The sequence below is a fragment of the Cercospora beticola genome, chromosome 3, assembly GCF_033473495.1.
Source record: "Cercospora beticola chromosome 3, complete sequence".
Classification (NCBI taxonomy): domain Eukaryota; kingdom Fungi; phylum Ascomycota; class Dothideomycetes; order Mycosphaerellales; family Mycosphaerellaceae; genus Cercospora; species Cercospora beticola.
The window spans coordinates 3567847-3588518 of NC_088937.1; the positions used below are offsets into that span (position 1 = coordinate 3567847).

At 52.3% G+C, this 20672-nt stretch overlaps 12 protein-coding genes across 12 annotated transcripts; 5 read left to right on the forward strand and 7 right to left on the reverse strand.

The window, feature by feature from the left end:
• Nucleotides 1-58: 58 nt before the first annotated feature.
• RHO25_005395 (uncharacterized protein) lies at nucleotides 59-364 on the reverse strand (the record flags this gene model as incomplete). Its single annotated transcript, XM_023596298.1, has 1 exon — nucleotides 59-364. One exon carries the CDS (start codon nucleotides 362-364, stop codon nucleotides 59-61), a length of 306 nt encoding a protein of 101 aa, XP_023457455.1.
• Nucleotides 365-1043: 679 nt separating this feature from the next.
• On the reverse strand, nucleotides 1044-3134 carry RHO25_005396 (uncharacterized protein; the record flags this gene model as incomplete). Its single annotated transcript, XM_023596299.2, has 3 exons — nucleotides 1044-2771; nucleotides 2880-2959; nucleotides 3023-3134. The coding sequence occupies 3 exons, from the start codon at nucleotides 3132-3134 to the stop codon at nucleotides 1044-1046; spliced, it is 1920 nt and encodes a 639-aa protein (XP_023457871.1).
• A 540-nt stretch (nucleotides 3135-3674) lies between these two features.
• On the forward strand, nucleotides 3675-4203 carry RHO25_005397 (uncharacterized protein; the record flags this gene model as incomplete). Its single annotated transcript, XM_023596301.2, has 3 exons — nucleotides 3675-3677; nucleotides 3748-3939; nucleotides 4021-4203. The coding sequence occupies 3 exons, from the start codon at nucleotides 3675-3677 to the stop codon at nucleotides 4201-4203; spliced, it is 378 nt and encodes a 125-aa protein (XP_023457460.1).
• A 1045-nt stretch (nucleotides 4204-5248) lies between these two features.
• RHO25_005398 (uncharacterized protein) lies at nucleotides 5249-6850 on the reverse strand (the record flags this gene model as incomplete). The annotated part of the gene is made up of 1 exon (XM_023596302.2): nucleotides 5249-6850. One exon carries the CDS (start codon nucleotides 6848-6850, stop codon nucleotides 5249-5251), a length of 1602 nt encoding a protein of 533 aa, XP_023457462.2.
• Nucleotides 6851-7520: 670 nt separating this feature from the next.
• RHO25_005399 (uncharacterized protein) lies at nucleotides 7521-8070 on the forward strand (the record flags this gene model as incomplete). The annotated part of the gene is made up of 2 exons (XM_023596303.2): nucleotides 7521-7949; nucleotides 8014-8070. 2 exons carry the CDS (start codon nucleotides 7521-7523, stop codon nucleotides 8068-8070), a joined length of 486 nt encoding a protein of 161 aa, XP_023457632.1.
• Nucleotides 8071-9725: 1655 nt separating this feature from the next.
• RHO25_005400 (uncharacterized protein) lies at nucleotides 9726-10157 on the forward strand (the record flags this gene model as incomplete). The annotated part of the gene is made up of 1 exon (XM_023596304.2): nucleotides 9726-10157. The coding sequence occupies one exon, from the start codon at nucleotides 9726-9728 to the stop codon at nucleotides 10155-10157; it is 432 nt and encodes a 143-aa protein (XP_023457633.2).
• Nucleotides 10158-10344: 187 nt separating this feature from the next.
• Nucleotides 10345-11272, reverse strand: RHO25_005401 (uncharacterized protein; the record flags this gene model as incomplete). The annotated part of the gene is made up of 2 exons (XM_023596305.2): nucleotides 10345-11160; nucleotides 11222-11272. 2 exons carry the CDS (start codon nucleotides 11270-11272, stop codon nucleotides 10345-10347), a joined length of 867 nt encoding a protein of 288 aa, XP_023457630.1.
• A 346-nt stretch (nucleotides 11273-11618) lies between these two features.
• Nucleotides 11619-12410, reverse strand: RHO25_005402 (uncharacterized protein; the record flags this gene model as incomplete). The annotated part of the gene is made up of 1 exon (XM_023596306.2): nucleotides 11619-12410. One exon carries the CDS (start codon nucleotides 12408-12410, stop codon nucleotides 11619-11621), a length of 792 nt encoding a protein of 263 aa, XP_023457631.1.
• Nucleotides 12411-13875: 1465 nt separating this feature from the next.
• RHO25_005403 (uncharacterized protein) lies at nucleotides 13876-14435 on the reverse strand (the record flags this gene model as incomplete). The annotated part of the gene is made up of 3 exons (XM_023596307.1): nucleotides 13876-13942; nucleotides 14003-14332; nucleotides 14386-14435. The coding sequence occupies 3 exons, from the start codon at nucleotides 14433-14435 to the stop codon at nucleotides 13876-13878; spliced, it is 447 nt and encodes a 148-aa protein (XP_023457636.1).
• A 784-nt stretch (nucleotides 14436-15219) lies between these two features.
• Nucleotides 15220-15681, forward strand: RHO25_005404 (uncharacterized protein; the record flags this gene model as incomplete). Its single annotated transcript, XM_065602640.1, has 2 exons — nucleotides 15220-15254; nucleotides 15312-15681. The coding sequence occupies 2 exons, from the start codon at nucleotides 15220-15222 to the stop codon at nucleotides 15679-15681; spliced, it is 405 nt and encodes a 134-aa protein (XP_065458712.1).
• Nucleotides 15682-16531: 850 nt separating this feature from the next.
• RHO25_005405 (uncharacterized protein) lies at nucleotides 16532-17375 on the reverse strand (the record flags this gene model as incomplete). Its single annotated transcript, XM_023596308.1, has 2 exons — nucleotides 16532-16660; nucleotides 16713-17375. The coding sequence occupies 2 exons, from the start codon at nucleotides 17373-17375 to the stop codon at nucleotides 16532-16534; spliced, it is 792 nt and encodes a 263-aa protein (XP_023457637.1).
• Nucleotides 17376-18534: 1159 nt separating this feature from the next.
• RHO25_005406 (uncharacterized protein) lies at nucleotides 18535-20287 on the forward strand (the record flags this gene model as incomplete). Its single annotated transcript, XM_023596309.2, has 5 exons — nucleotides 18535-19086; nucleotides 19140-19297; nucleotides 19349-19580; nucleotides 19633-19667; nucleotides 19720-20287. 5 exons carry the CDS (start codon nucleotides 18535-18537, stop codon nucleotides 20285-20287), a joined length of 1545 nt encoding a protein of 514 aa, XP_023457634.1.
• Between the last annotated feature and the right edge of the window lie 385 nt (nucleotides 20288-20672).

Genomic DNA, 20672 nt, shown 5'->3' on the forward strand with positions numbered 1-20672 from the left:
CGGCATTCGACGGAGATCTTATTCGCATGTTCGCCTTACTGCAGATCATGGCTGTCAATCACTTTTCTCCGTCATCCGAGGCATCCTGAACATCCTCAAGATCGTCATAACAAGAATTCAGGTATAGCAGAAGCTGCTGCTCATACACCTTGCGCAGTGCTTCTTCGGATTGCATCCGTTGTATAGCTGCTTCCTGATACGGTCGGCGTTCAGACGTAATGGGCTTCAGGTAACCGACCTGGTGGAGGTCTCGAAGTGCACGGTAGGTTGGTGGCGTCTTGTGCTGCGAAGAGGGTTGTGCCTTTGAAGCGACGAACATCTGCGCATGCGATTGCGCTGTGGGAAAGGAGTGTTTGATGCTCATGGTCTTAGTGTTTTGCACGTAAGGCAAGAGCGATACCATGAACTCGCTGCTCGCACCATGGCGCTTTCATAGCTTGAGCGAGCGTGAGGTATGAGTACAAGTGCATATCTGCACAGCTCTGGATGCTCTTCGCGATGCATAACAGGAGCTGAGAGTAGCTGCAGTGCCACTTGATAAGCAGCCATGCAGCTTGCTCTGCGAGGTGTAGTCATTAGACACCGTGCTACCCACATTGCTCTGCAGCGCTGGGCCACTGTCATTGTGTTGCATTCTTTTGTATAGATCTTGATGAGACTCTGATCCAGCGACCGCGCGCTCTCATCGTTCATTGGCATAGGATAGAAGCCTTCTTGCCAATCCGCAATGCTTGCATGTCAACAATGCGATTCGCCGGCTGCCGCTGACATGCATCATGTCGTGCAGCACACCCAGCAGACGAGCTGAACGAATATGAACCGGAACACGCCATGTGGCGGCTGAGATGTAATTGCCTCTGGTTTCTAGTACTGTCTACACGATCGCGTGCACTTTGCGAGATCCTCATTCCCACGCCCATGTTAAGTAGCGCCACGAATGCAACAATGAAAATGGAGTCAGCCATGCGGTGGTCCGCTTTCCGTGGTTCCATCACTTACGATAACAACATTAGAAACTCGCTCAAAAGAAGACATCAAAACGTTTAAAGGTCGTTAGTATCCCAAGACCGCCGGCTCCACGCCATGGAAGAGCGCTGACAAGTCCGAAGCGTCTCCTCGCTAGCACGCGGCGAAATTTCGATAATCGAGCTGAACTCGGTCATGCGTGAGCGTCGAGTGCCTGTGCTTCCGTCCACACTGGACGATCGTGGAGTGCTAGCAGCTTCGGTAGCTGTGAAAACCTCCTCCCCTTCTCCAGAGCTGGCTGTTGTGGAGAAGTCTATCGTGCCGTCGAGACTGTTGCCACTACTCGCAATGGTCGTAGACACGGCAGATACCCGTGAGCTGTAATCGGGAAGGACCTCGGAATGATATGAAGGCAAAGTAGTGGTGCTGGCTCTCGACCTCCGCGCCGGACGTGGTATTCGCGGTCGCGGCGGGCCGTGAATCGCCGCCAAGTCGTATCTGTGTTCGTCTACGCGCACAAGGCTGGAAACGATGTCGTGAGCGTGTCTCAGCTCACGGATTTCGGCTTCCATGACCTCGCCCTTCTCGGCTGCCTCGATTTCTTGTTCCATGAAAGCGTCTTGGAGGATCAGTGCCCGCTTCTCCTCGTAGCCTTCCATTCTGGGCTCTTCATTCTGCATGCTGAAGCAATTGACGCTGCGAAGAAATGCCTCCCACCTCTTGCGTATGTCAGCGCGGCGAGCAGCACGTCGATACGCCCTCGCGTTGCGTCTCTCCTCCCGCTCTGCCAACTGGTCAACCTTTCGCCGGGCAGACATGCACTTCCGTCTTATGAAACTGTACAGTGCTGTCAAGCCGCATGCACAAGCAATCACGCCAAGAACGCGATAGAGCATGCTTTGAGGGTAAATGATCTCCATGGATTGTCGAACGGCTGCACCGCTTGAGTGCAGGTTAATATGCCCGGTTGCAGCCAGAGTTGCAGACTTGACACTCATAGGTTTGGGAGTGGCCATCTCTGCGGCTTCTTCCCGGTTCTCTTCATCGAGATGGATGAGTGGCTGTGCGCTCGGATCTTGCACTTGTACGTAGTCGAAGTTCGAGGCCGTCTCTACTCCCATCTTGTCACAAATGCGTTGTGCAATGACCTTCGCCGCACAGACGACGCCATCACACTCGTGAAGTAGCTGCCCGAGTGGGACATTCTGTCGGTGATCTTTGAGACACTTTGAGATTCCGTGCTTCTTGGCAGCAATCTGAGTTGAAAGTGCGCTGGCTTGTGCCTCAAGTTGGAGAAGAGACTCAATTTCAGCCTCGATATCGAGCTCGTCTACATGCTCTTGTCCATGCTGGTCCGCAAATGGGTCTGCATCGAGGACCGTATCCACCGACAGGAGTTGGACCTTGCGTTCTGACACAGCTGATTGCATGTCAGTGACCCGGTAGAGCTTCCGCAGTCGCCGTTCGGAAGCAGTCGGTTGCGAGACGATGTCCAGCTCAAAGTGTGACGTAGCGAACTCATCCACGGACAGTACAAGCAGGCTGAGATGCTGTGTGTCTGCTGGTTCGCGGAGTGGTCGTTGGGTGTCGTCTACTGGAATATAACCAGACAACGATACGTCAACGAAGTGGGGACTTCCACGCTCATCCGGAATGGTCAGGATCTGAGTCGAGGGCGAAGACACGGTCGCGAAGAAAGTCCCGTCAGCTACGGCCGTGTTCCATTTCACGTCCAATTGCTGGTCATTGATGGTGATGTTGGTGGCGAGGAGGTCGGTGGCGCGGTGGACATTGAGCTCGACGACCTGAAGCGAGCGTTAGTCCCGAGGAGAGGAGCGGAGTCAGAAATGAAACTGGTCTGGACGGAGCATTGGATCAAGGAAGTCCTTGTGACGCGAGTGTGCAGCACTTACCAAGGGAGACGTCGTAAGCTGAACCCGTGCATCCTTGTAGCCTGGAGTGAAGGCGAACCTCGTCGAGGCATTTTCTAAATCTGTAGGCGCAATGGTTCATAAGTGTGTGCCTTAGCGCAATGGAAAGCATTAGGCAGACTCACCAGACTCGAGTATCTCCACGTCGCGAATGGTTCGTGATACTATTGGCATACTGTGCGGCTGAATCGGTAGCGCCGCCGCAAGCTGAACAAGGAAGAACCAGACCGAGCGCATCGCTGCCGCTGATGCTCGGTGGTTGCGCTCACATTCCCACCTTGAAGTCGTGTGTTCAAACGATGAAGTGCCTGGCGGCCGAGCGAGTAGTCCAAATGGCTAAAACGACCAGGTGGTGTCGGTGGAGCACAGAAGAACTTGAACAGCTGTTCGCGTGATTGTAATCCTGCTGCCTGAGGAGGCGCAGTCCGGTGAGTGAGCAATGGGTCAAGGCGTTTTTCGTTTTTCGCCTGCCATCCTCCTGGCACCGATCCCGTATCGGGTCGCCGGATCATGGAGAATCACTGATAGGTCACATCATACAGTAGACTGTTCAGAATGCTGTAGAGTCGGTAGACATGATCGCACTTGGACGTGGCTGAAGCCTGAGGCCAATTGAGACTGCAACTTTTGACACTCGCTTAAATTATCCGAACTGATCAACTTATCCGACCACCCGGCTACAACATATCCGACCCAAACCTCAAGCAACCACATCTTCAGCACTGGTGACAGCATCGCGATTCTCTCCACAACAACACCACGCCAACATCCCACGAAATGGTAAGGCCAGCACCACTCAAAACCTCGAACTGCAGCTCACAAAGCAGGCACTAACAACTACAAACCCCAGCTCCCCCTCGGCCTCCTCACCGCGGCGCAAGGCCACCCAATGCTCGTCGAGCTCAAAACCGGCGAAACACTCAACGGCCACCTCGTCAGCTGCGACACATACATGAACATCACATTGAAAGAGGTCGTGCAAACGAGTCCAGACGGAGACAAATTCTTTCGGTTACCAGAGTGTTATGTGCGCGGGAATAATGTGCGTTTGCGACAGCTATCCTACACTTTCGTGAAAAGTGCTTTGGAACGAGGAGTGAAATGCTGATGATTGGACTTACAGATCAAATATTTGCGCGTGCCGGATGAGGTGGTAGATTTGGTCAAGGACCAGCAGGCGAATCAGCAGTCACAGCGCGGTGGGAGAGGTGGTGGACAGAGGGGAGGACAGGGTGGAGGTCGTGGGGATCGCGGGCGAGGACGTGGTCGTGGTGGGCCAAGAGGAAGGGGGCGTGGAGGCGATTGAAAAGAGGCAATGGACGCCTTATGAACCACGACGACCATGTCTCGCGCTGGGTTCGTTCTGGGTGCGATTCGATGGGCCAGCAGCGACGCACGATCGGCGAACGACATCATTAGCAGAAGGAATCTTCGAGTACACAATCGACGAGACAACGCCCGGTCGCGTTCGCCGAATTGCCATACTCGGAGACACGACTGAAGAATGTTAGACGAGCAATTGGCCGCAAGGTCGGCAGTCCACACAGGGCCATGGTCCACATTACTGCCGCATACCAAGGCCTTTCACCTAGAGCAATAGTGGCTAGCGAGGAACTCCGAGCTGTATGAATCCAACTCATCAATGGTGCTTTATGGCCATTTGAATATGTTCTTGTACTGTACGTTCACTAATCTAACCACCCAGGCCGAAGCCAATACCAGGGGAAGGCGGCAAGGCAAGCTCGCAAGCAGCCAGAAACGCCAATGCAGATCCCCTTTTGAGCGTTGGTATGACAGCCCCTGTGGAAATTGGCGCAGTCCCTCTATCTCTACAGGATCCGAGTCGTCTGGGCCCGGAGCACTCCCCATTTCAACTCTGAACTTTAGGCAAACCCCTGCTCGAACATCATGTTGGATGAGCACAAGCGGCGTGGCTCTCGGCCGACATAGTATGAACATGATAGCGGCGGAGCAGGCTCGACTTTCCATAGGGACAGACCATAAGCGATTGCGTAGGCGCACCCATACAGAGGCCCTTGCCTCATCAATACCTCGATTGTGCAAGATGTCAATAGTGGTCCTCGCCAGGTGGAGGACGATGTGCCCCTCGAAGTCCGGCGTCGAATGCGCAATAGATTTATGGTCCCAGTTGAAATGGAACCTGGCTTGCTGGCTGGCTGCGAAGTGCTGTAAGACTTGCCTTTCTCGTAGCCGACATTGCCATTAAGTCGCAGCCGTGGTCTTTTGCGCAATCGTATGTAGAAAGTGCTTACTGGTAAGAAGATATGTTCACGAGACCAAGTGGATGGCGCCATCAACGTCTCGCATACCAGATTTTGAACGAAGTATGCTCATGCGCAAGCATCATTGCCCGGGATAGATATCAGCTTCGCAGTCGTGAACGAGAAGCGCTTCTCAGCTGCCACGAATTCCACAATCTCGCCAGTCGAAGCACTTTTGATCTCATTCCCCATGTTGATTTGCGCTGCAACTCCTTCTATCGCCGACTGAAGAGTATCGACTTTCTCGTCAAGCTGTGAGCTGTAGACTTTGAGAGTCGAACGTGCCAAATGGTCATATGCCTGGCACATGAGATCGATTTCGTCGTCTGCTTTTGTCGCCTTGAGGTGGCGTAGATGAGCGCGAAATTCCACACTCTCGAATCCAAACATCGTGAGGAGTGCGTGTAGACAGTGCTGAATAGGCGCAAAGGCGTCGACGGGATCCAGTAGCAAGTCGTTGAGGCGCTGTCTGACGAAAGAGCAAATATCCGAATTTTCCGGAGTCGGGAGGAACGAGTCGCGTCTCAAGAGCACAGAAGTCTCGGATCCAGTTTTTGGAGTTTCAAAACTGTCGAGGTCTGGCAAAAGGTCGATGATGCATGTCTTGAGTTGACATGGCTCGGCAAGAAGTGCTGATAGTCTCGCGTCCACAAAATCCTGTAACAGGCAAGCTTGCCGCAGCAGGCTGAGCGAGCCTTGCAGCAGTGCCAGTGTTTCCAGTATGCACGCATCTGAGATTGGACATGAACATGTCTGCAGAGGCATCGGCTCGCTCATGTCTGGTATAGTCGCCAGGGTATCGGTTCCAAAGATGGGCAAGTCGCTATCGTGCGTTCCTGGCGTAGGCAGCAGAGGAGCTGGCGCGCATCTTGGCTTCGAAGTCCTCGCTTGATATTCTTCCACAGGTGGAAAGTAGCCGTGGTCTACCATGGTCAGATTGGCGACCTCCGTCGGAGATAAGGTGCTCGGCGTCGAAGGGAGCGTCTGGCATGCAGAATTGGGTCGTGAGGAATGCCGTCGGAGGTCTTCAGGGTAGGCAAAGCCCTTACCACAGAGATGACATCGATAGCTTGTCCGCTTCCCAGGTTCGTGAACGGCGGCATGTTTGGTCAAGTCCCCAAAGCGATCGTACACCCTGTTGCAGGGCGTGCAGGGATATGCACCCTGGATTTTGGGCATCCGCTTCCTCCGCGTTGAAGTTGTCGTGGAGAGCCGCGCTCCCGTGACTCTGGTGACGCTGTTCGTGGCAGAGCTTTTTGCAGGGAGAACATCGGCCCTGCAAATATTGCTCGAAGGAATGCTAGCAAGCGGCGCTGGTGTTGAAGCCACTGCAGCTACTATATCTGTGCCTTCAAGCGATGGCGGCTCTATTGGTGCGGCGAAGTTGGCCGTGGCCCACGCGCCATGGAAATCGGTGGGCTGTGAGTTGATCTCTGTTGAAACAAGCGTCGTTGTAAGTGTAGTCTTGCGTATGGCCGTCGTAAAATGTCCTGCAATCTCGTGACCCAATGTGGCGGCAGCGTCAATACTGATGTAACCATTGACGAGGGCATCGTCCATGGTCTGCTGCACTTGTTGCCGGAGATCCAAGAGCAAGCGCATGGCTTGGCTGTAGATTTCCGGCGTCGTCTCCGGTTGCATATACCCATCTGACGGGACGAGAGACAGCATGAAAGAATCAATTGTGTTTGCGGACAGGCTATCACGGCCTGTCTGCGGCGAACAGAATGAAGTGCCTTCCATCATCACGCTCCTCGTTGCGGGAGAAGCATCAAGAATCAAGAAGGAAGCGGACGACCACACTTACCTGACAACTGAAGTGCTGCTAGCGGCCGCCAATACGCAGACGTGCATACATATCAAGTTCCATGTTGGCGGAAAGGATGCAGTTGGAGTGCTGGAGGAAGATCGATCGATGGAAGCTTCGTAGGCCAAAGTCGCGGCAAGAACAGCTTCATCTGGCAGCTGCCACTCTTCTCCCCAAATCAGCTCAGCTCGCCGCCCAAGAGACCCAGACTTTCAGTGGCTTGCCTCGCCATGCGCCTCACAATTCAAATGTGGAGGCAGAGGAGGTAGGCCGCCTGATGTCGCCCAATCTATGTCTGTCTGCAACTTGGCCTCATACAAGACACAAGGCTCTCCCAAGACCTTTCGCCAGCACCTTCATTCGGCACCTGGTGCCGTACTGGCCTCCGGATAATCAGCCTCGGTAGGATGCGAAAGTCAAACCTTCCTTCGCTTACATCAGTCTGGCAGCAAGCAACAAGGTGCCCATTCGCCATTGACTCGTCGTACAGCATTTCAGAGCACCGCTGACAATGGCTCAGATCCAGCAGTCTACATGTTGCCAAGTCCAAGTGACTCGAACGCTTCGTGCGACTCCGGTATATCGTCTCCAAATGATTCGTTGTCAGAAGCAGATATCGCCAAGCAGCTCGAACAGAGCATTCACGACGATGTTGAAGCCGTGAACAAGCGGAACTTCGGACGAGACGGACCCCTGTATCGACGAAAAGCCTCATACTGGATTGCAGAAGTGACTGCAGGGCTCGCCTCCAAGACTCTTACTTGTGATGAATTTGTTCAGGCAGTCAAAGCCCGCACTGCGACAAATCCTGGCTACAGACTGAGAGCGATAGATTTCACGACCACTGTCGACACCAAGAACGGTCGCGCTGAGATTTTTGCTAACATGGAAGTCAGTGGTGGCTGGGACGGCGTCGTGGTTCCCAATGTGACGCTGTGCGAGTATCACCTGATCGACGGGAAGGTAAGCTTCTCCTGACATGTTTTAAAGCCGTGGAAGGTGTCTTTGAGTACTGATAAACGAATAGTGGTATCATGTTGCACACCGATCTATGCCTGGTATGGACCCAAATATGCTCCGATGAGACCATTCCTACAACACAGTTTAGCCAAGCCTTGAGCTGTTGCCCTGCAGCTTCTGTGCCGCAATGCTCCAGGCAGCCAAATACCTCGCGAGGCCGAAAGTTCTTAGAGCTTTTATCCTCAACCCACGACGAATGCTGAAGATCATCTCTTCCGAACCAGCATAACTCCACTGCATGCCCCTTTCGACGAGCATACAACTCTATACCTGGGAAACATGTCTGGAGGAGGCACTCCCGTCATACTGGACACTCTCTGTCTGGCCTCCGCATTAGTTGCGCTAGCATGGAGTTCTCATGAAGCTGGCAATGCCTCAATCCAGATGTTACAGCCTTGGACATCCCTATTGTCAAAGCGCGTACCCTTGGCTGAGGTGTCTGTTATTCTTGCTGGACTACTGATGGGAGCCGTGCCGACATATGCGTTCGGTTTTACACTTGGCCTTATGATGAGTAACATGGTCACGACGAGCGTGCTGGCAATGTCCCGGGCGAAGACAGCGACTTACGCCACCTTTCCCCTTTGCATCGCTTCAGCACTCTGTCTCCTCGCTCTAGGACTTGGCTTCCTCGCTTCAGTAACTGGGCGGGCCAACATCTATGTGCTGATAATGGACAATCTGGTGCTGTTTTTGATACTGACTTACACGGTCACATTACCGCTCTGGCGAACCACGAAAGGACTGGCCGAGTGCCGCACAAGAAATCTATGTTCGGGAGCGACTGGAGAGGTCGCGACTAGCATCGAGCCTAGCATTTCTGCAGACGAGCCGGATCATAATGTCAGCCCGCTTGGGACGAATGCTTTAGTCACCGAGACACCCTCAGGAATATCGTCGGCGAGACTTGAAAACGAGCCAGACGTGGCGCGGGCTCTCGAGTCTCAGCCGTTGCTTCCCGTCACAAATCGGAGCCAATTGCGCTCGGAGACGCCACTGCGAAGGAGCTTTACGCCGGTCATATACACCGCACTCATAGCAACTGCTGCTTTTGCTGTCAGCTGGAGCGCTCACCGGCTCGTCACACATAGCTTGTTGTGCGAGGTGCAACCTGGAATTTGGGCCGGATTCATTATAGCAACTTGCCGCATCCTACCTTTGCTGCGGCCATTGTGGCGACAAGAGCCATCGGATCAAGTTGATTGTGCGAGGGCGATATGCACGAATAATTTGTTATTACTCGCTCTGGGCATGTCCTTCGCCTCTGTCAGCCCTCCCTTTTTATTTGGGCTCGTGCTTACAGCACTATCGCATGTAGCTGGGGCCATCTTCGCTGCAGTAGGTATCTGGTCATCACAAATTCTTCTATACGACATGCCCGGCTACGGCAAATCTCAGGCCTACCAAGTATAAGAAAATGATTCAAAGGACGCCTTGTTCAAAGGAGATACCTCAGTCCGCTTTCAAGCCGAAGCACTCAACGCTCTCCTCGACCACCTTCATCTCGACGGCAAGAGCTCCAACTCCAGGCCTCACATGATCGCACACGATATTGCTGGATCAATCGTGCTTCGCGCGCACCTCCTTCTCGACTGCGAATTTCAAAGCCTACTGCTGATGGACACCAATTGCGTCCTACCGCGGGGCGACGGCTTCTACAAACTCGTTCGCTCTCAACCAGAAGTTTTCCAGAATCTACCACCTCACACTTTCGAAGCCATGCTCCGAGCTACAATAGAAAGTGCATGTCACGATTCGGAGAAACTGAGAGGCGGTGGGTGGGAGGACAAGTTGGCAGCGCCCTGGCTGCCAACTTCAAGCTCTTCCACATCGTCCGATACAAAGGACACTTCTCCTTCGGAACCGCAATCGTCTTTTGTCCGACAGATTGCTCAAGCGAATGATCAGGATGTCGCTGAGATGCAGGACGGCGACCTTTACAAGAATGTGCGATGTCCAGTGAAGATTCTCTGGGGAGAGCAGGATCAGTGGATTCCGAGGGAGAAAATGGAAAAGTTGGGTGACATGTTGAGACAGGGAGGAAGATTGGAGGAATTTGTGGTTGTGCCTGAAGCGGGACACTTGCTGATGGTGGATCAGCCTGAGAGGGTTGCTATGGAGGTGCTGGGATGGTTGTGGAAGCAATCATGAAGTAAGCAGATGGGTCGACGAAGTTGACATTAAGCAGTAGCAGAAGACAGATTTATTGAAACAGTGTTATCTCGATGGTGTGCATGTACCAGTATACATTACAAAAAAAAACACAGGAAGAAGACGCTTCACAAAAAGACTCGTGTGCTCAAATCAACTCATCCGAACATCATTTTTCTCATTCCGCTTACTCTCCACCACCACCATCATCCCCTCCAAAATCCGCTCCATCCTCAAATCCATCCTGATACGCATCCTGCTCATCATTATCCATAGCATTCATCAACATCGCACCACCGAGTAGACCCGCTCCCGCACCCAACGCAGCTCCACCCGCCATTCCCATCCCTCCGCCTCCACGTCTAGGCGGCGGCCGTCCATACATTCCTCCGCCCATCATTTGCTGCTGAGGATAACCTCCATAGCCTTGTTGCGGATACCCGCCATAACCTTGCTGAGGATATCCTCCATAACCTTGCTGAGGATACCCACCACCGCCGTATGGTGACTGATGAGGTTTCGCTCCTCCAGAGAGTTTCGATGTGATTTTCCCTAGGAGGCCACCGGATTTCTTCCCACGGTTCTGTTCTTGATCGGGTAATGGACTACTCGAAGAGCCATAAGGTGAACCATAAGGTTGTCCGACTTGTGATTGTGGAGCACCTTGATAATAGCCATCTGCTGCACCGGCTCTTGGTCCATTATTCCGCGCATTCTCTTCTTCTTGTAATTGTCGCGCGAGACGTTCGTCTTCGGTCATGTTGGAAGTGTTACCGGCATTGTTGTTATAAGGATTATTGGTTCCTAACTGGCCACCTTTTTCGGGTCCGACGTTTTGACTCGAGGAGTGATCGTATGCTGGGGGACCGTCTGCTAGTGGGGGTGCAGAGCCCGAAGGTGGAGGGTAGACGGGTTCGGTGGGTTTCTCCCATTGGGATTGTTTGGTGTGGGTGTTGACGTAGAACCATTCGTTGTATTGGGTGTTCCAGATTGCTTTCCAGCCCTGGGGTTGTACTGTTAGCGATCTCTGCCTGTTCAGTCGGCTTTGGATTGTATGAACTCACTTCTGGCACTTTTGGTGGCGGAGGGCCTGGAGGAGGGGCGAAATCTGCCATGCTGTTGGGGACTGGCGAGATGGTTTTCGTGATGAGGTGAGATTAGGTATTTATTATGCGAAGACAGGAAAGAATAGTTTACGCCACTGCAGGTTGAAGATGGTCAAATGCTCACTGCTGAGCCCCGCGGATGCCGAATGATGACGCAGCAACCAAGAATCCCGGCAGCTTGGAACAGGGTGTTCGCGTCAACGGAACAAAGAGATGCCGATGACATGTGATTGAGACGGAAGTGCAAACGCCCTCTTTCGTCTGTCGCAGCTTATGGTTTACCTCGCAGTATGCTTGAGCGCACCTCAGGCCACGCAGACGTAATCTGCCGTCGACACTCTCATGAGATCATCCATCATTTGTCGACAAGAATGAAGGGCACGCCGGCAGCCTCGAAGGCCCATTTCACCATCTCCACAGACCTCGCGTCTTGCTCAACACCATCTCCTGGGCGAAAACTCCTGAACCTCTGCAGCATCGTGATTGTCGGCCGACAGCCAGCACGATTGATACCCTTCAATGCATAAGCCAGCTCTTCGCAGGACCGATTTGATATGGGTCCCAACTCTCGGCATGTTTCAAAGTGCATGAGCAAGCGCAGCGACAACTCGGGCGAGCCGAGCTTCCCAATCAAGTCTCTCAGTAGCCTCATTTGACCCGCCGCCGCACGCCCCTGCGCTCCACAGCCTATGGATTCCTCGATTTGCACGTTCCTGACGCGGTTTAGGAGATTTCGGCAATCCGCCGTTGATCCCAAGGGTTTCCAAGGGATGCCGGGAAAACTCCAGAGGTTATAGTAGATCCCAGACTTTTGTCTCGATGTGTGTTGATTTGTGATGAGAAAAAGTGTTTTGTTGTAGATGAGGTCCATGGCTTCAAAATAGATCTGGCGGCATGTTTGAAGGATGGCAATCGAGCGAGGTGTGGGGAAAGCGGGACGATGAAGTACAACATCGTTTGAGTCTTTGCTGCCGGTGTATCGATCTTTGCGGAATCCAAGACGACAAACACCGCAGTGCAAGTTCTGATCTACGGCTTGTGAGAGATGGGTACTTTCGATATCGGTAGATGGCCATGCTAAGACGTGAATGAGTATTTCTTGTCGCAGCTCAGCTGGAAGAGCGAGAAGACGTGAGGTGGGCGCCATTGGCTATGGCAGATTCGAGATGAGGTGTTGTGAGTCTGTTGATCAGTAGGCATTTCTGGCACCGTATTGTAAGAAATACACAATTGCAAAGCGCTGGCCACCTTACTCAGTAGAGTGTCTTGTGTCAATGTTGACTCACGCTGATCTAGGCTGCATTGTGGTGGCTATGCACCGTATTCGCATCCTCCGCTTGGTCTGCTTCGGGAGCATGGAGACGCGCTTCAAGCGTCGAAGGTAATGTGACTGTGACGCGGTGTCCGCATTTGGGACACTGCAATTAGGTAGCTGTTGCTATGCTCCAGACGCTGGCTGAAGTTTGGAGGAGCAGCTCCTTGAAGAATGTGTCGATTTTGGTGACGGTTTTGGCCTCAGGCAACAACGATGCATCATGGCTGGCTTGGCACGAGGGTTGAGGTTCAGTTCTGGGAAGGACATCTCTTCACAATCACAATCACGCCTGACAACAACTCTGCAGCACAACTCCACGACTTTGCGGGTGTAGGAACTTCTCAATAATTGCCCAATCGCGATGTCTTCTCGCTCTGTTGCGCTTCCCTGGCACGAAGCAAGTCCCGACAACTTCATCCATGACCAAGTCTCCGGAGCAAAAAATCCTCAGCGACCCAGAGTCCTGAAAATTCGTGCGAGGTGTGCGAGGCCTCAAATCGTCAAACCACTCGTTATGAAGCTCACAAAGTCGACTGAGCGTGACTTTGACCGAAGGACGCTTCAATGAGGCCCAGCTTCATCAGAAGTATAGTGCACACAACTAGCTCATGCGGTTCAGGTAGGGCAGACATCGTCAGAACTATTCAATTCAAAACTCTCTTTGATGATCCTGGAACTCGCTGTCTCACATCAGTCGATACTTGAGCAGGATCGATACGTCTCACCATGCCTTTGTACCGCGAGTCTAGCCATTGCCGAACCGACCCATCCGTTCTAAACCTGCCCAGAAGATCAGTCGCAGCACGAAGGGTCCTTTCAGAGACAGACTGGCTCAGATTCAATCGACACATGGCAGGCCACGTGGGATCCGTTCAGACCGGAAGAGCCATGTCTGTCCAGTCGAAACCGCAGAGAGCGCCATGCACGCAGCCATGGGCGCCAACGTGCTTGGAACCGCTTGTATCCATACGAAATATGAGTGTACAGCTGGTGATTCCCCTCGTCTCAAGAACGGCAGACTTGCCACAGGATCGAAACACTTTGTCGACAGAGGACTAGCTCGCTCGGATACAGCATACACTCTTGCACGAATCCGTCTCCACGGACGCTACCAAAGCTAAACTCGGACAGCCAAAGTCTCCTTCTTAGCAGACTTCTCATTGTATTGCTCAAGCACAGTATTCAAAGGCCGCATTCGATGACAGAGACAATATACAACCGGACAAGATGGATCCGTCTATTAAATTGCACGTTTCCACGTGTTTTCCACGGTCCAACAAGCTCTCATACAAGCGGATCAGTTGCTTTCTTCCCCTCCCTCCTTGGGATCAGGAGTAATGAGATTGTGCGAAGTGTATCCAACCCTACAGACAGTCAGCGTCAGCGACCCAGGCTCATCGCATCACCTGCTTCAAAAGACTTACATGTCGTATTCCTTTTTACAGATATTCTCAATATGCTTCTGAGCATGCTTGCAAGTCTTCGGGTCATATGAACACTGATGATCCCCAGTCAGCCATCGCCTCGTGGAGCACAAGAAGGGACACTGTACGGTCAGAGAGCCAGAGTTGGTATATGCGTATCCGATGTAGTCGAGGCCGGCGCCACATTCAGCCATTGCGCTATCGCATGCGGCCGCAGTAGCCGTGTCATCGCCTGTTCCAGCGTTGACTGCGTCCAGGTCCTTGAAGCAAGTCGTGTTCTTATCTTTTATCAAGTCCTTGGTCTTTGGGTCTTGTGTGGGAACGGCGAGGCTGGTGAAGGTTAGCTCGGTTGGCTATGAAAGCTGGATGAGTTGATCACTTACGCGCCGAGAGAAAGAGCCGTGAGGCTGTAAATGAAGAGTGAGAATTGCATTTTCTTGTTGGGTTGTTTGAAAGAGTGTATGAACTTCAAAGGAGCGTGTGTTTCTCAAGACAAAGGATCGAAAGATGGGATACTAGGCATGTGACTTTTCGTTCCCATTGCTGCTATATACATTCGACTCTTCAGTCACCTTCATCTGAGGAATCCAGACCTCGACTGAAACAGTTCCAGGCCAAATTGTCGTTGCACTAGAAGCCTGCACATCACGGTTCTGTCGGGTAAGCATTTAGTATAGATCATTCATCGAATACGAGGTTGTACAGGCCTTCTTATCACAGGAAGCAATTTATGTTCTTCCAGGTAGTCGGAATGCCCAAGAACGCTTGGAGTGAGACATTGGGGAGGGGACTTCCAGAAACAGTCTTGTCTTACTGCTATCGGTTAGCTTGATGCTTCAATGGGTAAGCTGCTAGCTCGATGAAGTTGTCAGGTATGTTCCGAGGATGACCCTTCTTTCGTCCTCACTCCGGTATATCGAAGGACATTCTGCCATGCGGCAGTTACTGTACGGAACATGACTGCCATGGTATGAGCATCCAGAACACGAAGATGACATGTCTCACTGTCAGTTGTTTCGGATGCAGTCGTGGTCAAGGAAGAAATGTCGGGTCTCCTGTCCGGTTGCCATGGGATAAATCATAGCTTGCTGGGCCACTGAAGTTCACGGTGTGAGCAGATATACTGCTTGATAGCGCCTCTTCGCAATAAGTTCTGCCATCACTTTTCCTTCCGAGAAAACCAACTCAACCACGCTCGTTACAACCAATTATTCACCATGCAACTCACAGGCATCACCGGAGCCCTGGCGCTGTAAGTATCAATCATGCCCAACTTGCAAACATTGGATTTCCTAACAACAACCCAAAGCCTCCTGGTCTCCGTCGCCGCCCTTCCACAGCCACACGACCACCACGACGAACCAACCATCTTCCCCGAAAAGCCAGACTGTCCCTCCGGTCAACGCCCCAAGGCAGTCTCAGATTCGACTTGCTCTTGCAACGCCGTCGACCCGCTCGACCAATTTGGCATCGACGCAACCAGCACTTGCTGCGGAAAATTTGAAGGCGCAAACTTCGACAACACGGAAGGTCCAGCTTGCATTTGGGACCCTGTCAAGTGGGCGCGAAATGCACCTTCAAAATTCCAGAACTGTTGCGCTAAGCAGGATGGTATTGATCCGAACAACGTTGTTTGTGGTACTGCGACGAAGGGATATATTTGCGTGGATGAGAAGTAAATGGTAGCTTGTGTGTCGTCGGGATTTTGGAGGGTTCTTGAGGATGAATCATCGAAAGGCTGATCTTTGCAGCATGTATTACTGTACAATTAGCTATAGGAAGGCTCGTGGCTAGCAAAGGAATAGTCAGCATCCGAGAGGACGACCTCTCTGCCGTCCTCGGCGTCTTCTTTCCTGCAACAGAGCGGATATCGGGGTCTGAGACTCCACTTCAACGTCCCAATTCTTAGACTCCTGACTCATTTGATGTGCTGCTATCGTGATTCTCCGTATTGTAAAGTGAGGATGGACTGTGAGCTGGGTCGTCTTTCCAGCGAATTGCTTCATGCTCGGGTTTGGCGGCATGTCAGAGTATGAAGTGCGAAGCAGCCACATACACCATGTTGTCCTCGAGATTGGCCTTGCGCATTTGCGGCTACTCAAAGTATGTACACGGAGCTTTGTCTGTGCTCTAGAAGGATACAACAGCTGTGTTGTTGTTGTTGAACCCAAGGTCGTCCCGATCTCGGAATGACTCAGCACGAAATTTGTGGGACAGCTCACCCTCTGATCGCGTCCTGCTCTACTGCACTCTGAACATCCACCAGTTCGACATCTCATGATCCACGTCTGTATACTTACTTCGCATAACAGATGCTTCAGATGTTTTTGCTGGTCTCTGTCACGCTCCAATGCCGCATATGAGAGGCGTGTGCCCACCCAGGCGTTCTTGTAAAAGCAATACAGAGGCACGTCAAAATCGAAAGGGACACTGGAATTGTGCTACCGTAGGACAAGAACGGTGACTGAGACACCGGCCACAAGCCTGGATCTCGTTGCTATTTCGGGCAAGTGACAAGAGCTTACGAGCTTACCCCAGCGATCGCTCCGTCCATGCCATCGAGGTTCCAGCGTGGATACCACCAGAAATGACGATGTCGGTGCCAGTCGTGAACGACGCGGCATCGCTGAGAAGATAAACAACAGCTGGCGTAAGGTCCTGGATGCAACTGTGAGCTGGAATCAATAAGGCACCCACCCCGTCGGCTTACCTCTGGAACTCCTATCCGATCTGCAGGTGCTGCATGTTCGAACATATTCAACAGCTTTGGATATTGCGTCTTCAGAGCACTCGTCATGGGCGACAGAATGATACCCGGGCTGATCGTGTTGACACGAATCTTGTGTGGACCCATCTCAACAGCAAGAGGTCCGGCCAGGCCTTTGACGGCAGCCTTCGACATGTTGTAGATCGAGATATTCTGAAGAGGAACCCTGACTCCCTGTGCAGCAATGCTAGCGATCATCACTATGGATCCGCCTTTTTTATGCTGGGCCATATGCTGGCTCGCAAGCTTGGCCGTCCAAAAGGTTCCGAGCGTGTTTACCGCTAGGACTCGCTGGCACTCTTCCCACTGGTGATCGAAGAACGGTTTGTCTATGGCTATCCCTGCTGCTGGCACACAGCCATGGATTTCGCCAAGATTATCAACGACGTTGCGGAACGCTGCTTCAAGAGAGTCTTGCTTTGTCACATCGGCTTGCTGATACATCGTTTTGCTGCCGAAGCTTTCTTCGAGCCCTGAAAACTCATCCACCGGTTTTTCTAGAGTGTCAATTATCGCGACGTTGGCACCCATTTGGGCGACAGCCTTGCAGACGGCAAATCCAATGCCACGGCCACCACCTGTGACGAGGACCGTCTTGCCTTTCATGCTCAATCGGTCTGCCACAGACAGGTCGCTCGTCCCTCCATAACTTCGACCCGATGCACTGAAGCTTCTTACAAAATCCTTGCTATGACCGCGTATGGCAAGGCGCGATGCTTTGGAAACGTATGTGAACATTGTCACTTCAAGACTTGCACGCAATGCTGAGCAGACAGTAGTTGACCAGCTGAGGATTCAAGAGCACCTACACTGTCTGTCCTATGCCGTACGCCGTTACCGTGCGAGAAGAGGAGTAAGGCGGGGAGCTGCAGATCAGTCACCACAGAGCTGGTCGATACCCGAACAAATGTTCAGCCTATTTGTTCCGCATCCCACGTGACCGGAAGAAGTGTCAAGCGCCGCTACTCTACTCTATGGAGACGACATCTCTCCCAGGGATTCTCTTTGTCTTGTCGATTGCTTAGGTGTGGCCTTCTGGAAGCATTGGCCTACGTCCTAGTCTTGTGCAAGACTCCGCTGCACGGTTCCGCCCTCAACACGTGAGACGCACATGTATTATGCCGCGTCGGTTCCGATATGGCCGCCCACGAAACACTTATTGAAGAATCACATTTACAAAAGCACATCTGCGACGAAGATGTTTCGAACAATTGCTACGGACTGCCGTTTGAACCAAAGTAATCCCATAGTGTTGGCGACTTGGAAGCCGGAACTCTGCCTCGCACTCGCTCAGTCATGTTCCAAGCCTGGGTTCAATATCGCAAGATCTACCATACATAAACCATCATGCGGGTGAGGCATCTTGGAAGTCCGAAACATCTCGGAGAGGACCCTTAAGCTCACGCTGGATGCAATCCGCTCGTTTATCAACGTCACCCCTGCGACAAGCACTTCATCTTCTCCAGTTGACCAAGCGTTGGCATAGTCAATAACTCCATTGTTCCGCGGAACGAACACCGAACGTCACCCATTCGCGCCTCAATTGCGTTATTCGCCTACCAAACGTGCTCCACAACGCCACGGCAGCTCGCGTGGCGCCCACATTCAAGACTCGGCATTCCAAGACCTTCGACTTGGCACCTGGACCGACGAATGTTTTATCCGGAAGTTGCATCTTATAAGTTGGGATCATGACGGTCACAAAATATGAAGCAGCTCGAACGTGCTGTTGCAGTGACAGCGTCAGTACTGCTCGAAGCCCAACATGACGACCAGACCAAATGGCGGCGAGAGCCCGACTCGATTGGACGACAAGATCGTTGCGGACGACAATTCGACCGATCTCAAGCTCGAGAGCGTCAATTCGGCGAACAAAGTCAGCGAAGTCAAAAGCTCAGAAGGATACTACAACTTCGAGCCCATCGCCGCCCTCAATCTACCAGACTGGAGAGTCACAGAAAGAGCACTTGTACGCAAGCTGGACTTCACTTTGCTGCCGACACTATGGGTTCTCTACCTGAACAACTACCTGGATCGGACCAACATCGCTCAAGCGCGACTCAACACCATTGAGGAGGATCTCAACATGGGACCAGAAGATTACAATATTGCAGTCTCTGTACTGACTGTCGGTTACATGCTTGCTCAACTCCCAAGCAATATGCTATTGACGCGTGTTCGACCTGGAATCTACCTTCCTGCTACTGTCATGATCTGGTCTGCTGTTTCGGCTTCGACAGCAGCGGCTTCAAGTCCAGAGACATTGTTCGTCATTCGATTCTTCCTCGGAATTACTGAGGCGCCGCTATTTCCTGGAGTGGGTTACTCTCTTCCTTCAAGATTAATCGAACCCGTGCTGATCTGTGCCAGGCTGTGTATTTGATGACCTGTTGGTACACAAGAAAAGAGCTTGCTCTCAGAACCGCCATTCTGTACAGCGGCCTGGTCCTCGCTCAGGCCCTGTCCGGAGTGCTCGCAGCCGGGATCTTCCAAATGGACGGTGTGAGCGGTCTCGCCGGCTGGCAATGGTATATTCAGCCATGAGTTTGGTGTCCACAGAAGCTAATTCATCAACGCAGGCTATTCATCCTCGAAGCTCTCATGTCCGTCGTCTGCGGAGTTGCTGCGTTCTGGACACTGCCAGACTACCCGCACTCAAAAACTGGAAGCCAGACGTGGTCAATGAACGAAGATATGCGTCGCCTTGCCGAAGCTCGCATGGAGGCCGATCGTGTCACTGGAGCTTCCGGCACAGCAGGTATATGGCATGGTGTTAAGCTGTGTCTTGTTGATCCTAAACTATACCTATTCGTAAGCCGACCAGATCATGAAAGATGTAGATTCATTCTGACAAATTTGCCAGACTCTGTTGAACCTCACAATGACAGCATCATATGGGTACGTATCCCATCAGCACAAAGCAAATGATGACATGCTAACAATCGGAAAGCTTCAACTTCTTTTTCCCAACTCTCCTGCGGGGCTTCAACATTGGATCAAACACAGTATCCCTCCTGCTCACGGCGCCACCTTATGTCACCGGCGCGATCGTCTCCTTCGTCCTGGCATGGAACTCAGACCGCATCAAAGAACGCGGCTGGCATATCAGCGGTGGCCTCCTTGCCGCAGCCATCGGCTTCATCATCACGGTAGCCACGGACGGCTCCGCTACCATCCCGCGCTACGTGGCATCTTTCCTGTATGCTCCCGGATCTTTCGCCGCAAATGCGCTCGTCTATAGCTGGGCCGTCAGTACACTTTCCGCTACACCTGAGAAACGAGCAGCTGGTGGAGCGATCGTCAATATCATCGGCCATGTTGGAAATATCATCAGTCCATACTTTTTCCGAGACGAGGAGAGACCGACTTACAGACTGGCGTTTATTTTGATGCTCGTATTTGGCGGACTGGCTTTTGGTTTTGCCTTCAGCACGAAAATGTTCTTGAAGCGGACGAATAAGAAACTGAGAGAGGTTGCGAGTGCGACTGGAACCGTGTATTCGCCGTATACCACTTAGGATCGGGACTTGCATTTAGAGCAACTCGCTACACCATCCGGCTTATACCCACTAGCAACCTATTTTCGCGGCAAAAGATGCGCCTCAAAATACATTCTCCGATATACCCCCTTCAACTTCCTGCTCGTCCAGGTAAACGTCCAAAGAGTGCACCTTTCGATGCATTGTACCGACGTTTTTCTGCGGCAAAATCTAGAGACTTCGTCCCCAGGTATCGTTCTAGGTCGGTGCGAAAAGCCATTGCTGCCTTAATTTCCATGCAAGGTTTGGAATGGACATGTCACGTAGGATCATCATGAGTGCATCGCCAACCATCTGATCTTCTAACGGAAACTGTGTATTCGACCCACCTCCCCCAAACTCTTGGCGCGCTGCGTTCGCAACT